The sequence below is a fragment of the Manis pentadactyla genome, chromosome Y (assembly GCF_030020395.1).
Source record: "Manis pentadactyla isolate mManPen7 chromosome Y, mManPen7.hap1, whole genome shotgun sequence".
NCBI classification, from domain to species: domain Eukaryota; kingdom Metazoa; phylum Chordata; class Mammalia; order Pholidota; family Manidae; genus Manis; species Manis pentadactyla.
Window position 1 is genome coordinate 22,683,076 of NC_080039.1, and position 16,015 is coordinate 22,699,090.

The 16,015-nt window shown below is 33.2% G+C and overlaps 1 protein-coding gene across 1 annotated transcript in view; it reads left to right on the forward strand.

The window, feature by feature from the left end:
* Nucleotides 1-16,015, forward strand: part of LOC130682069 (probable ubiquitin carboxyl-terminal hydrolase FAF-X) — a 166,434-nt gene that overhangs the window by 49,116 nt on the left and 101,303 nt on the right. The window contains 8 exon segments of the mRNA XM_057496199.1: nt 1,145-1,278; nt 6,112-6,199; nt 8,298-8,640; nt 9,884-9,979; nt 10,452-10,663; nt 12,135-12,375; nt 12,706-12,855; nt 13,658-13,778. Coding sequence (XP_057352182.1) covers nt 1,145-1,278; nt 6,112-6,199; nt 8,298-8,640; nt 9,884-9,979; nt 10,452-10,663; nt 12,135-12,375; nt 12,706-12,855; nt 13,658-13,778 — 1,385 coding nt within the window.

Below are 16,015 nucleotides of genomic sequence, written 5' to 3' on the forward strand. Positions count from 1 at the left end.
ACATTTTTTATTAACTTTAATTTCATACTAGGGAAGGGGGTGATAACCTTTATTTCAATTTAAAAGTTAATTTTTTAAGATAAGACTCTAACAAAAATAATGAAAGACGGTAAAACTTTAATGACATATTTTACTTTTTGTTTAGCTGTTTTTTTCTTGAACACCTTAATGTGATTTATTTGGTCTTTATGCTAAATGGTGGTTATTGTAATAATTTATGCTTTTATAATCTTGTGATATCTTTGGAACTCATGACATTCAAAGAAAAAACTTGGTGTTAGTATAAGAGTATCCAAAATGTAATTATGAGTTAATGAACCCCAGTTTTGTCTGACTGGGTGTAATCTTAGAAAGACTCTCTAACCTTGTAGAAACATTTTTCTTGTGTCTAAGACAATTAAACTGTTGCCAAGATTCTTTACAGCTCTAGATTGATATGGTCATACATGTAAACAGAATTCCTGTTTAACAAAATTACACAGTGTCACCGTTAATGGTTTTGTCATGTTGAATTATGCTTCTTTTTTTCTAGTGCTGGAAAGAGTTCATGAAATTGGGAAATTGCATGGAGATAAATACTGGGAAAACTCCTGTAATAATCTGTTAATACCTTTTTGTGAAGGATGTATTTTCATTATGCTTGACCCACTACATATGTTTTGTCATATCTCAAACTCATCAACTTTCCGCTTGCACTTGTACAGGAAATACTGTATATGGTCTTCCAAGGCTGGTGATTTGATAACCAGTAAACTAATAATGACATGAGTTTTGATTTGTTACATTACTGAAAATGGCAAACGGGAAGGGAGCCTAGATATCTTTCAAGTGCCCTCCATGGCAAAATTGGCCTCAGTGTTCCAGAGTGAACCTTTAATGATTAATATCCTTGATGAAGTAAACTTGCGTATGTGCTTTGATACTAGTACAGTATGAGTATAATGGATAATATTGGAATAAATATTTGTTTTGAGACATTCTTTTAAGTTGCTTGGTATTTTATTAAAAGGAGGATTATTCAGCTTGTATTATGAATGTAAAACCTTTTAAATTTGTAAAGTACTAGGTAGAATATAGTCTGTAAACTCTTAGTCATAACAGTGTTCACTGGCCTAATTAAACTGTTCGGCTGTTCTCATTTTAGTAAGACTCAGCAAAGTCCTCGTGCGTTTTATCATCATGATTTAATCAGTCAACTTCAGCACAGTCATACCTTAGTTGCTCTGGTAGCAGAAAACCTTGCAGCATACATGAATAGCATGCGGCTGTATGTTAAAGGTATGTATTATAACCTAAAATGAATTACTACGAATGAACACGGTCGTCCTTCCATGTTTTAATTACATCAGAATGACAGTATGTTTATTTTTAAGAGGACCAAGAAATGGAATTGAATTAGTTTTATGACTTGTATTCATTTATGTGTCCACCGTGGCCTTCCAGATCTCACACAATATAAAGTTTAGGCCAGCTTTTCAAGGCACTGTATAAGGCTGTGTCTCTGTTTATTTCATTGGATTGATTTTTTTTTTATCTTCCCATATCTGGAAAGTCTGTCTGCTTTTACCTGTATTTGTTGCTACTCTTTTGGACATGCACAACTCTCTTTGAACCTTTGCTTTCTTACTGCCACAACTTTTAACTGCCTTTCAAGAAAACTGGATGCTAATTCTCCTGTTGTTAATTCTGCCAAAGTCTGATCTTTCATAATGTTGTAATCACTTCTAATAACCCTGAATTAATGTTTTCCGTTGTTCACAGAAACGTAGTAAAAATCACTACATTAGTAGTCACCAAATATTCTCACCAGTTCTCAGAATCTGAAATTGTTTAAACATATTATAAATATTTGTAATCCTCAGTATTTGGCTAGAACAGTGGATTCTGTGTATGAGCTTGTACCTTTAGTGGTTGTGGTACGGTATAGTTGAGTAATAAGTTACTTACAAAAATCCTCACTTTTTTACTAACACACACGTACCCATATAAACGTTAAAGAAATGTAGTGATAATATTAGCAACTCTTCAGATACTCCTAGTGATCTAATTATATCCTGTTACTCTTATTTTTACCCATTCTGTATACTCTGGTCTTACAGCTAAGTATCAGGTGCTATAATTATTCCCATTTCAGTACTACCAATTGGAATCCAAGATTCCTTCTTAGCCAGACAGTTAGATAGGGAAGGCAGGATAGGCATAAAACTTGATTAATTTTCTCTAGCTTGAGCAGCCAAAATAAATAAGCCTGAAGTTTGTACGTACTTCTCTCAACTTTTCTATGCTATCAAGCTTTCCTGGTGGTACAGAGCCCCCCTACCTACAGTTAAGACCCTTTTCCAAAAGTCGAGTCAGATACTTAAGTCTGTGATCATTTTTATTTACCTCATTTTTGCATGATTTAATGTTACTTTCAATGTCATAGTTCATAAAGACCAAATGGCCAAGGCAGTCAGTTGGGAGCACAAGTTGTATTTGTGTTCCTGCTTTATCTCACTCATGATCACAGGAAGGTCAGCGTTCTTCATTTCTACCTTTATATTGCTTTTTTGCAAGCTTAGAAATACAAATGCATGCTGTATAGTTAAACTGCCTAGATTTAAAGCCTAGCTCCAACCCTTAATAGCTGTATAACTTGCACGTTATTTAAGTTTGCTGTGATTAGTATTTGCCAACATACCAAGGACTTGAATGTTTATTTTATTGAGTTCATCTGAATTCATTTATTTCGTATTACTTGTTTCTTTTACCCATAAACTTTTCCTCCTCAGTAGAATATTTTCCAAGTCTGACTAATGTTGCTTAATTAGTTGGTTTTTCAATGTAGGGATAATGTTAATTCTCCCAACTAAAACTTGTAACATTAAATGTATTCTGTGACATAGAAGTAACAATGACACAAATTATGGTGATTGCATCTCTGTAAGAAGCATGTTGCATAAATCTCTTCAAGATAAAGTAAGATTCTTCCAGTTCACTGATGTTTTCCTCAGTTTTATTTAATCAGTATTATGCATTTGCCATGATTATATTCCATTTCTACTGTCATCTCTGATTTTGGAAAAATTATTTGCCCACTGGCAGCAAAACAACTCTGTTTTCATGTTATCTTAGAGCAGCTGAATAAAATGCCTCTTGAGTTTTACATGTGGCAAAACCAAGTTCTGTTGACTCCTTAGTGAATTCGTTCACTAACCACAATTTTTCATCCTGAATCATTTTTAAAACTTTCTTAAATGGTGCACCAATAAACTATAATACAATTTTGTTTCTTTCTTCTCAAAGTGTTAGTTGCCATTTTCTTCTCAAAGTGTTAGTTGCCAGATTCCTGAAAAAGCTTTATAGGACATACTAATTATTTTAACTTGTGTTTTGTAAGGACTGCCCGTTCCCATTACTCTTCCTGTTCTTTTCATTATGACATTTGATTATTTTCAGGACCGTTCACTAACATAAAAAGAATTCTTTATATGTGTGATTCAACAACAGTGCATTATCAGAATACATAAATATCCTGACATTGACTTATGCTAATTCACTTGGTAGACCTATTTCATTTCTACTTGGCAACTGTAAAGTATTTTTAAATATTGTGGGTTCTTATAATTTAAAATATATTTATAACTAGTATTCATTTTATTAAGTTAATAGCTCTTTGGGAAAGTGAATTATATTCAGGCTTATCTCAGGCAGGTTTTACGATGAGACTTGGACATTTTAGGTAAGAAAGCAAAATTTATTTAGACAATATATAAGCATGTCCAAAGGATAATAGGTGTCATATCACACCAGCCAAATCTATGACAATTTATCATCAAAATAGTGATGCTCTGGATTATAACCTTTCCAGTTTATAGGTTCTCAAGTCAATCGTCACATGAGTAGATAAGCTGAGGAAAGTGTCGACTAATAATGTAGGAAAAATAATGGATTATAAAACTATTCAGTGAAAGTTTGATGAGTACCAGAGTATGGACATAGTACCAGCGCATCTTCCGACAAATTATTAATTACAAAGGGAAGAGTAAGAACTCTTTAGTGGAGAAACTTGTTGGGAACATCTTGAGTGATCTAAATTAACATTTTAAGTATGGGGACAGACCGGTAGCATATAACAGTGTAAGGGAGTTAATGGTATTATTTTATGAAAGGTCCATAACCTGAATAGAACTAGAGATAATATGAAGGAAACCCAAACTGAGTGGCCTTTGACAAAGAACTTTACTTTTTAAAATAATCAAGGTAAGAAACAAACAGATAAATTAAAATTCTAGGTTTAAGAGGACAGTTACATTCAGTGTGTGTGAACTTAGATTTGATTGATTATAGACTGAGAGAAGGGAAAGCCTAAGAACATTATTGGGATAGTTAATGAAACCTGAATATAAGCAGTGGATCAGACATGTTTAAAATCGAACATACTATGGTTATGTCCATGTTATTAGGAAATAAACCTAGTTGTGAGGAGTAGAGTGTCATGTTTTCAGTTTATTGTCAACATAGTTACATTGACAAAATTGATGTAAACGAATATAAATGTACTGATAAAACAAATTGGCAAAATGTAAATAATTGGTATACCTGGCTAAAGAATAGTTCCTTGTGTTATGTTTGTGCCTTGTGTATAACTCTGAAATTATATCAAAAAAGAATGTTACGTCATGCTCTTCCTTTCTCACCACCCCCAATCCTGCTTAAGTAAGCAGACAGAGAAAGTTTTTAGATAAAAGGTTTTAAAGGGGTAAAATAGCAGGTAAAGTGGTAGTCCAAAGTTTAGTAGGTGCTTCAAAATCAGTGTTCTGGAAGAAAAGACAAAACTTTTTTAAGTAGTAGAAAGTCACTTCCTGCAATTTTGGGAGCGTGTGGTTTGGTGTAATTGACAACTTTAAGGAAATAAGCAATATGATTTTAGGGCTGCCAATAGGTGTTCATACATGTGGAAATAGTAAACGGTCATAATGCATGTACCTTTGTTTACCAATCCGAACACATAACCAAATGTTCTGTGTAGTCCGTCTTTCAAGAAATCAAGATCTTATGTCTAGATGAAGTTTTTCTGAGACGAAAAATGTCATTTTTGAAGACTTGGGTTGCCTTTACCAATTCTAAAAGAAGCTCACAGAAGTAGAATTCCTTGATATCAGTACTGACATACATAATGTTAAAAGATATGTATCTCAGAAATATCAGTACCTTTTGTTGAAGATAATTTCCAAATTCTCCAAAACTTCAAATTTTTGAAATAAATGTTTTTGGTTCTTCAGTGGTTCACAGCCCTTGTTGGAGGCCTTGTGTCTCCTCTGCCACCATAAACAATTTGGTGTTTTCCAGATACCCAGCTTTATCTAATTCTTCTGTGTCTTTTATTTTCCTTAATATTGACATAAACAACCAAATGAGAATTTTTTTAAGACAGACTCCTGTGTTGTAAAGTGAGATGTCATCCAGACAAAAATACTACACATAGTACTTTTAGAGCTACGTTCTTTTGACTTTTCCTTTTCCAATAACACACAACTGAGAATTTTTTCACTCAGCATATAATTTTAACAGAGTAAGTTCAAAGGACTTGCTCATTTTATATTATAAAAATAAAAGATTTCCAGCCTTGGGTAAGCCTAGTTACCAATAATTTATAATCATTATGGGTGTGTAGGTTTTTTGAATATTTGAGACTGTTAACAGATACTCATCTGGTAATTGTACAACAACTTTATCAAATGCATTTGAACTCCTGTCACCCTAAATTATCTGTGAAAGTACTTAATGTTATTTTCTATACCAGAAAATTTTTTCCTTGCAATTACAGGGTTTAGTAGAAGAAAGAAAAATGAAAAAAAACTATAAACTATACTTAGAAATTGCTTCAGTGAATGTGAAGAATAGAAGGGGGATTATGCTGAAGTTATTTGTGATCGCACATTGAGCAGATCATATTTTCCTTCAGATTATGTGAAAAGTGTTGGTTGTTGGTAAATTGGGTATATATAAATACCACTGTTACAGGCTGCCTATTAATGATAAATGCTCATTGCCTTTACTTACTTTGGATAAAGTCAGCAGTGATGTGTATATACATGTGTATAATCTATTGTTTTTGTTATTTTGAAGAACATGAGAACTGTGATCCACAGACTGTGAGATTTGGAAGTCAATACAGTCATGTTCAAGAAGTCCAAGAACGGCTTAACTTCCTTAGGTTGGTTCTAAACAATTAATGTTATCTTTAAGGGACATAAAAGGCGTACTGTGTTAATATTCTCTAGAATTTAGTCTTTTGTTTGATGGACATTACACCCTGCAGATGAATGTTTTACACATAAGAACCATTGCCAAAAAGAGATGTGACATTTCCTGTGTGATCATTACTAAATAGTTTTAATTACTTGAGGGGAATACAGAAATTTTGCCTATCTATTAAGCCAAAGCTAAATGTAGTCTTGGGCTGAATTTGTCCAGTAATGTCTAGCTTTAACGACATGGATGTGGATATGGATATATAGAAGTTTCTTAGAAATGCAGCTACCTATCATAGCAGAAAAGAATAGATGAATCATAAGTATTATAAGCAAAATTTCCAGGACACAAAATTTTTCATGAAATCTAGTTATTTATTATTAGGTTAATTCTTGGGAATTTTCTCTTTAAATTATGTACATTGTATATGCTATCAATGAACCGTGTAATCATTGATGGGAAATATTTAGATTTATACATGAAATCTTTTTAAGTCCATAGTTGCTTTAAAGAATCTTATAATCTGCTCAAAGGTTTGATCTGATCTTTTCAGATACAGGTGTTTTACATCAATTCCACTTGAGAAAAATTATCTTACCAAGTTCTATGATGTTTATTTAAACTGCCCTTTTTTAAAACCATCTGGTAAAAAGGACTTGCCTCCACATATTGAGACTCTCCTGTAGTCGATCATTATTTTTGATGAGTGTGTGCTGTATCTCTTAGGTTTTTATTGCAATAGAAACCTTGTTGAGGGATTACTTTATTAAAGTTTAGAATCAGAAGACCTTTTATAGTTCCTGCCTTATAAATACCTAGAACTGCGATTCATCAAAGGGAAACAGAACTAAGAACTTATGCCTACTGTATAATTGATTTTTTACAAATCACCTTATCCTCATAGCAACCCTGTGAGGCAGGTGACATTCCAGTTTGAAATAAGAAAACTGATGATTCAGTTTGGGAAAGTTAACTTCTTTGAAGTCACACAACCAGCATGTAATTGAACTAGACTACCCATACTGTGTGTCTTACTTTAAAATCTGTTCTTTTCTGTGACACAGCGCTTTTTCAAACTTATTTTAGAGCTTAATTTGAAACTACTGCATTTTATTATTCTGGGTCTCATCTTCCTAATTCATAATTGAACATAGGAGGGATTGGGTAGGATTAAAAGCTAAAAGGCTTTTTCATACTCAGACCTAGAAATACAGAGGTATTAGAGACATACAACCGTGACCCAGAAGAAGTAACCCATTAGCATTAAATAATCAACACACTGTTGGATAAGAAGTATTAACATTCTGATAACTAAGAATTAAATTCAATGAAAAATCATTAGTCCAATTAAATTAGCTTCTGTTTCCTCTTACTGTCTTTCATAGAAACAGAGTAGGTGGAGAAGTGCTCCGGGAACCTAGAATCTAACTGAGGGAAGGGATTAATTGAAGAGGAGTCTTCAATTTCAGTACACTTTTTTTTTTAGTGGACAGAACTGATAATCACACAACCAGAAATCCCCAGACTAGAACAGTTTGATTATTGATAAACATGCTAATGACTTCTGACATAGAAAAAAGCTAAAATTTTATGTAGGTTATTTTGTTTATTGTGGCCAGGTACTGAGGTTATATCTTCAGAAGTTTAAATTTTGTAAGCAGCGTGGTTTTTTAACAACATTCAGTTATCCCTGACGGTCACTTAAGGTAATACCTCATTTTCCAGTGAAGCCACCATGTAAGAAGGGAGCTTTAAAACGAGTATCTGGTTTCAAAAGCTAAACTTCTTGAGAGCAAGGGAAAAGAGAAATACTTAGGGTAAGTAACAGAATTGCTAGCACGGTGCAGTTTTCCCATAATACATGCTTGTTGGTAAATGAATGAATATTGGTGCTTATTTTACTACCATAAGTGTCCAAGAAATAAGTTCTTTTTAAAGAATACCTTTTTAGCTGTAATTAAAATGTAGTTGTGACAGATGTATTATTTCAGGCATATAGAAATTGTGTTTGAGGATAAAATTTTATAAAACTAATTACTGATTTCTGAAATTTTTCCAAGATTTTTATTGAAAGATGGCCAACTGTGCCTCTGTGCTCCTCAAGCAAAACAAATATGGAAATGCTTAGCAGAGAATGCAGTTTACCTTTGTGACCGTGAAGCTTGTTTTAAGTGGTATTCCAAGTTAATGGGGGATAAACCAGACTTAGATCCTGATAGTAATAAGGACTTCTTTGAAAGTAGTGTGCTTCAGCTTAATCCTTCGCTGTTAACTGAAAATGGAATAAAATGTTTTGAACGAATCTTTAAAGCTGTTAATTGTCAAGAGGGGAAACTAGTAGCAAAAAGAAGAGCCTACATGATGGATGATTTGGAATTGATAGGATTAGACTACCTTTGGAAGGTAAGTGAGAAGGAGGAACTCTTGTTTGCAAACATTGTGCCTGAGTTGTTTTTTAAAAAAAAAAATAGCTAAAGGGTCATAATTTAACGATTAGGTTATATTTATTTATTCTGCTCTTGTACTTGCCCTAGGAACCTAGGGGGAGTATTTGTTCACCTTCAGCATCCTGTGTCACCTATTTTTGCTAGTGGCTCTTGTGTTTTTTTTTCTCTCTCTTCTTTTACCACCTGCCTTGATGTTTCTTTTGTACTTATTTAGAATCTTTTGAGATATATACAAGTGCACTGATAGTTGTAACTTGCATCTTTCATCCTCCCCTCGTAAGTCATTTTTTCCACTTTTTATGAGGCCATGGTACATTTGATGCCAAAATGACTGATGGACAGAAGAGAGGGCTATTATTTGTAAGGAGTTATTAATAGTTTTACTGACACTGTTTAATTTATGATACATTTTAAGAACTGGAGAGTGAAATTCTATATTCTGTTTAAGGCTAACATTTCTATTTTGATAAGTAAATCCTGTTGCCATCCTTTAAAAATCAAACGTATTACATTGTTGTATTTCATCGTATATTTATTTTCATTGTGGATTTTTTGTTTGCAAATTGTAGATGGACTAAATGTTTGATACGGTGTTTCACCAGAATCAGTGGTGTTCAGACATTTTTAAACAGTTAACCACCGTGAATAAAAAAAATGATATAATGCTAGCTGATAAAGAAATAAAAGCCTGCTTTTTCTCTGCTCAGTCCCCACTAGCTGCTTTCTTTTCCCTCCTTAAATCTTTTAAAGGGTCATCAGCCCTGAAATATTCTTAAAGACTTAGGATTCCAAACATAGTTTAAAACCCAATGATTTAATTGGACAAATTGATAAATGTGCAGAAACTGTGTTTGACAGCATCGCCCTTTTGTTAAATGGTTTTTCTGTGTAAATGCTTTACCTTGTTTGAATTTCTCCTTGAAAATCTCAGTTGACCCACCAAATTGCAGAGTTAAATAACATTGGTTAAAGTGCATTTTGTTCTTTTCATTTTTAAGCAAACTGCTCTGTGGCAAAAACTTGAAATTTGGTTATATATTAATCCTTAATTTTCAAGTTTACGTAAATTTATGTTATGGTTTTACTTTATCGAAGTTAAATTGCCTAATACTGTATTAAAAATAGTGAGTGAATGAGAGCTTATGTGCCAAAACAAGATACAACTTGAATGCTAATATTACTATAATTCTGGGTTCTAGGTTGTGATTCAGAGTAATGACGACGTTGCCAGCAGAGCTATAGATCTCCTTAAAGAGATGTATACAAAACTTGGGCCCAGATTACAGGTCAATCAGGTAAGATTTGAAATGCATAAAAACTTTTATACAACTAAATTGAAATTAATTTTGTGTTTAGTAGAATCTTTTTAAACTTAGGGTTAATTTTTAAACTAGAAATTAATCTTGTTCAAAATAGGTATTTAGGTATTTAATCCACACCTGCCCCCTACAAAATGGTAACTCAGTTGATTGTTCTTTGGTAATCATTCATTAGGATGTAAGGATTATTTTGAATATAACGTTGTATGTTGAGACAATCAAAAATTGACTGAATTTGACATTTAGTCCTGAAGTTTTTACTTCAATTGGTATATGCTTGCTTATTTTCTTATTACGAGCTTCTTTTTTGTGTTTTATTGTCAAATATGATATGATTGAGTGTTACCAAAAAGTTGAGATTTATTGTCTTTAATTGGACTAATATAATTTTTTATGTTTAAACTTCAAAGCAGTCTGAGCTATTTGGACAATCATTTATAATTTATAGGTAGTTATCCATGAAGACTTCATTCAGTCTTGCTTTAATCGTTTGAAAGCTTCGTATGACACACTGTGTGCTTTGGGTGGCAATGAAGACACAATTAATTTTGCAACGCAGGAAGCCATTCGAATGGTTCGAGTATTAACTGTGTTAAGGGAATACATAAATGAATGTGACGGTGATTATCATGAGAAAAGAACAATTCTACCTATGTCAAGGTTTGTAAGAAATTTATCTAGTAGAGTAAACTTAACAACTGTTATTTTCTTTGCCAGTTTAACCCCATGTATGATACATGGGTTAAAAGGATATTAAAGAAATTTTTCATTTCTGGATTTTGTTGTCATGCCTTTTAAAAATTTACTTGAAAACATTGTTCTCAGCAATGTGCTGAATATGATTGTGGTTTTTTTCTCCTTATTTGAAATTGTTACACGACCTTTTATTTTTTTCCAGACATTTCAGATATTGTTAATGTACAATTACTTGAACAACATTATGGTTACTAGACTCCCCTTACTTTTTTTTAAATTTTGGTATCATTAATCTACAGCTACGTGAGGAACATTGTGTTTACGAGAGTCCCCCTGTCACCAAATCACCCCCCTATACCCCTTTGCAGTCACTGTCCATCAGCATAGTAAGATGCTGTAGAATCACTACTGGTCTTCTCTGTGTTGTGCAGTCCTCCCTGTGCGAACCCCCTGCCACCCACCACATTGAGCAAGCTAATTATAGTGTCCCCTTTTTTCCCTCCCCACTGCCCCCTTGTCCCTCCCTTCGCACCCATCCTCCCCAGTCCCTTTCCCTTTGGTAACTGTTAGTCCATTCTTGGATTCTGTGAGTCTGCTGCTGTTTTGTTCAGTTTTTTTCTTTGTTGTTATACTCCACATATGAGTGAAATCATTTGATACTTGTCTTCTCCACCTGACTTATTTCACTGAGCATAATACCCTAAACCTTTTTTTTTTTGAAAGTAGAAAGTTTTGAACTTTATTTTTGTGAGGCATTCATTCTCTAAGAACAGCTTTCTACTTCTATCTTTTGTAGTTCCATTCTGTTACCACCATTACATGCGGTGCTGGTATTTTGTAGTTGATGTGTTTTTAACGTTCCTTACCCATTTACACTTTTAACACTTAATTCCTAAAAGCTGCTTATTCTGTAGATAAATCAAGTATTTTTAACCGTACATATATACATAACCATAAAATTATATACAAATTCTGAATTACATATATAACAAAGACGTAAGTAAATAAACTCAGTAGTAACAATTTAAATGGCATCTCTAGTTTGGGAGAAGTTTATAGAAAAGGTAACCATCACATTTTTAAAATTGTGATTATTTATAAATGTAAAATTGCTTCTTGAATGTGATTTTTATTTTCCACCTTTGAGAGAAGAAGAAAAATACTTCAGGATGAATTTTGTTACCAGATTTTTTACATTAAATATTTAGTAAAATCATGCATTTTCACAGTTCTGTCCAAACTCTCAAGCTGAAGCTCTTTCCACATTTAAAAAGTTGTTAGTGAATTAAACTTTTGTACCTTAGAAGAAAAATTGTTTGTTTGGTATTTATCTTCCTCTTACTTAATGTGAAAATACTGAATTCCCAGCTTTATGTTCTGGGCACTCTGCTGAATATGATTGTTTTTTGTCCCCTTATTTAAATTTTTTTTCCAGAGCATTCCATGGTAAAGACCTTTTTCTTATAGTTCAATTTCCAAACCATGGCGGACAGGTTGATGACTTGGACATACGGTCCCATACAAACGATACAGTTGGTTCAGTACGGCGATGCATTCTCAATCATATTAAAGCAAATGTGGCCCACACAAATACTGAACTCTTTGTGGGTGGTGAGCTTATAGATTCTGAAGATGACAGAAAGCTAATGGGACAGTTACACTTAAAAGATAAATCAGTAAGTACATATAATTTTCAAATATTTCCCCAAAAGTTAAACAGTTGAAACTTCTCATGTATTTACTGGATGTTTCTTCAGCATCTATTGTGTGCAGTCTTCTTTGTTAGGTGTTTGGGTTATTATCCTGTATAACGTAGGTTATTGTGACAGTAGTGTATTATAGAAAATAAACTTCTCATTGCTTATCTTGGGTAGGATTTTTAAAAAATATATTTCTAAAATTAAAGCATGAATTTTTAAAGTCTTTTTGAATCTACGTATCATTGCCATACTTTGTTGAAGATACTTTCTCTTGTTTTTGCTACTATTTTATACTATAATTTCTAGGTAATTACAGCCAAACTTACACAAGTGAGTTCCAACATGCCTTCAAGCCCTGATAGTTCTTCTGATTCTTCTACTGGATCTCCTAGAAACCATTATAATCACTACAGTGATGGCCCCAGTCCAGAAGTGGAAAGTTGTTTGCCTGGGGTAGTAAGTATCTGCTATATATATAAGGCATTGCTCTTCTTTGGGAACACAACTATATGTAAAGAATACTTTTTCTGAGGACTTTGTAACTTTATAGATGGGCAAATATCAAATAAAATTACTCTTAACTATTAACTTTTGATGAATTTGTTAATTTTTGAAATTCAAAATGCAATTACCTTATAGTTATTATACCGTTTGCATAGAAATAATCTATTACAGTGGAACAAAAAGTACTATTAAACATGCACATGTAGAAAATACTACTGTACCATCAGTCATTTCTCTGGAAATGTTTGTAAAGGTGATCTGCTGTCTTTCTCATATCTAAAAAACAACTTATGCTTTTCTCATACTCTGTTCCCCTTTCTCCCTTATGAATTGTTACAGGTACAGCAACACCAGCCACTTCATGTCAGGGTGATTTGCGTCTTGTCAGTAACTGTTTTAGCAATCTAGTCAGCAGTAGTTACCCCTGAAGGGGTGAAGTGCCTTCTGCATAGATAGCCTCTGAGGGCTTGGAAGGTCCATAGTTTGTTTACAAAATCAGAACACTTGTCACAAAGAAATTAACCTAATTAGCTTAGAAAGATTAATAAATTGCTAAATTTGCAACTTAAAGATCAGTGGATTTATAAAAGTAAAAAGGTGGGGAATGCAGATAATTTCAGGAATTAAAAATGGCAAATGCAAAAGAAGTGCTGAAGAAATAGGAAATTCATTTAGGGACAGTGAAGAGATTAATTTTGAATAAGAACTTTATGACATAGTTTATAGGTAAATTTTTTTGTATTCTATATTCCAGATAATGTCACTGCATCCCAGATATATCTCTTTCCTTTGGCAAGTTGCAGACTTAGGTAGCAATCTGAATGTGCTACCTCTTAGAGATGGAGCAAGAGTACTTATGAAACTTATGCCTCCAGGTAAGAAAATTGCCTAGATTCCCACTCCCACCCCCTAAATGCTGAGAAGTAGATTAAAAATAGATTACTTCCCATGAGGTATTTTTCATACTAGTCTGTTACAAGGATCACCATGTGAGCCATAAACATTGATAATGCGAAATTTTCCACAGATAGATAAATAATACATAGGAGCATGTAATTTAAGAAAAGAATTTTAATTAACTAATGCATGTATTAAAAATCTAGGATTCTTCAGAGGCTATAATTGAAGAAAATAATATTCTACCTCACCCATCCTCACCCTCCATTTCTTTTTAAAGAGAGAACCATTTTCAACGTGTAGCCTCTACTTACTGCCTATACCACATTTTCTCTAAGTAGTGTTTGTTCATACCATTATTTTTTATGCCATTTAGATATTACTAAATGCTGATTTAGTTTAATGTAGATGGAGATTATTTGTTACATCCTCTCACATCCTTCTGGTCATCTCAGAAAGTTTGCTTAAATATGTATTAATTCACACTGTCAACATTGTGCAAATAGTATGAAAATATTGGGCTTAAAGTATGTTCTCAACATTGAAAAAAGAAAGACTGTATGTTTTAGTATCCTATGTTAGACCTATTTATACTAGATTTTAAAATTCCCTCCACTTTGATTAGCTTGTTTTTCTGTGAATTTTTTACTAAATTTCTCACATCCCTTCTAATAGTTTCTTAAAATAGCATAGCTAGCATGTGTTATATCATGTTTTCATGGTATTTCCTCCTGTTGTTCCTGTCTGGTTGTTCTCTTTGATACAGTTAACTGCTCTGAGACTAATTTATGTAACTTCCCTGTGGTGAATTCTCTGGTGCTCTTTTGTCTTAGGTATTTCTTGAGTCAGTCCTCATCTTGGTGAAGGCACACCCTCCAAAAAATGGGTACATGGGAAGCAGATTTTTTTTAACAGTTTTTCTGAATACAGTTAAACCCTCACTTGTAGTAGTATGGTTTCTTTGTGTTGTGCATAGAGTTGAAGATTGAAAATTTGTTCCATTACAGTTCCTTGGGAAGTGGGAAGTCTGAAGCCATAATTTCCTTTCTGTTTGGGAGCCTTTTTTTTTTTTTTTTGGTATCATTCATCTACAATTACAAGAGGAACATTGTGTTTACTAGATTCCCCCCATCACCACATTCCCCCCCATATACCCCTTTACAGTCACTGTCCATCAGTGTGGAAGTCTTTTTTAAAGTGCTTGAATTCTGAAATCTTATGATGGATTTTTGTATGTATTTTTTCTCTTCTGGGAGAGGCTACTCAACATTGTCAGTCAAAAGACTAACTGCTTCACATGTGAATGTTTGCTTTTTTGGTGTTTTGCTCGTATGTACTTATGCTTCATTTATGCTTTTGAAATTTTTTATACTTGAGAAAGTGCTATTGGGATTAAGTCCATTTTGCATGAAATTTTGCCTCCCCTATTCTACGTTTTTTTTTTTTTAAATTAAGTTGATATAACAACATTTTTTACCTATTTGTTGTAATGTTTTTGTGGTTTTCTCCCCTGTTACTTCACATATGGTTCCGTTTCTTTTTTTGGACATTTCCAGTGTTCCTGCTGTGATAGGACATTTGTGATCCATTAAACCTCATATTGTTAAAAAAAAAAATGCACTCCAGAGCCTGTGTTACAAAGACCAGTAAAATTTTATTGCTGTAAAGTACTGAATTGTTCTGTATTAAGGCGAGTCAAGAGACTCAGACAGATTTTATTTCCAACAAAAATTCATGAAATTAAAGATGGTTACACCCGTACAAGTAAGTGAAATTCACTGTGGACTCTACTGATTGAATACACGTGATAGGGTCAGATTCTTTCCACAGAGTATTTGCTAATTAATAGTACAGTCAGTGAATGACTATATGGTATACACATACCTTATTGCACAAGATTTGTAAATCTTTCTTCCTCAGTCTTTTTCTGTTTCACATATACTGTTTCCATGCAAAGTTAACATTTTAGCAGATTCCACTCATGTTGTACTGAAGTAGTGTTTTCTCAACTTCCTTGAAAATATTTACTTACGTAGTTGTTATATGCAGGTTGTATTTTAGTCACTAAAGAGTTGACGTTGACTCAGCCTAAGCAACTACTGAGCAGCAGCATTAATCTATCAACTCATCATGGACCAGGAAAAATGAGTCATTTTTGTTTTTATTTTCTTACTGTGGTAAAAATATGTATGACAGAATCTGCCATTCAGTTACT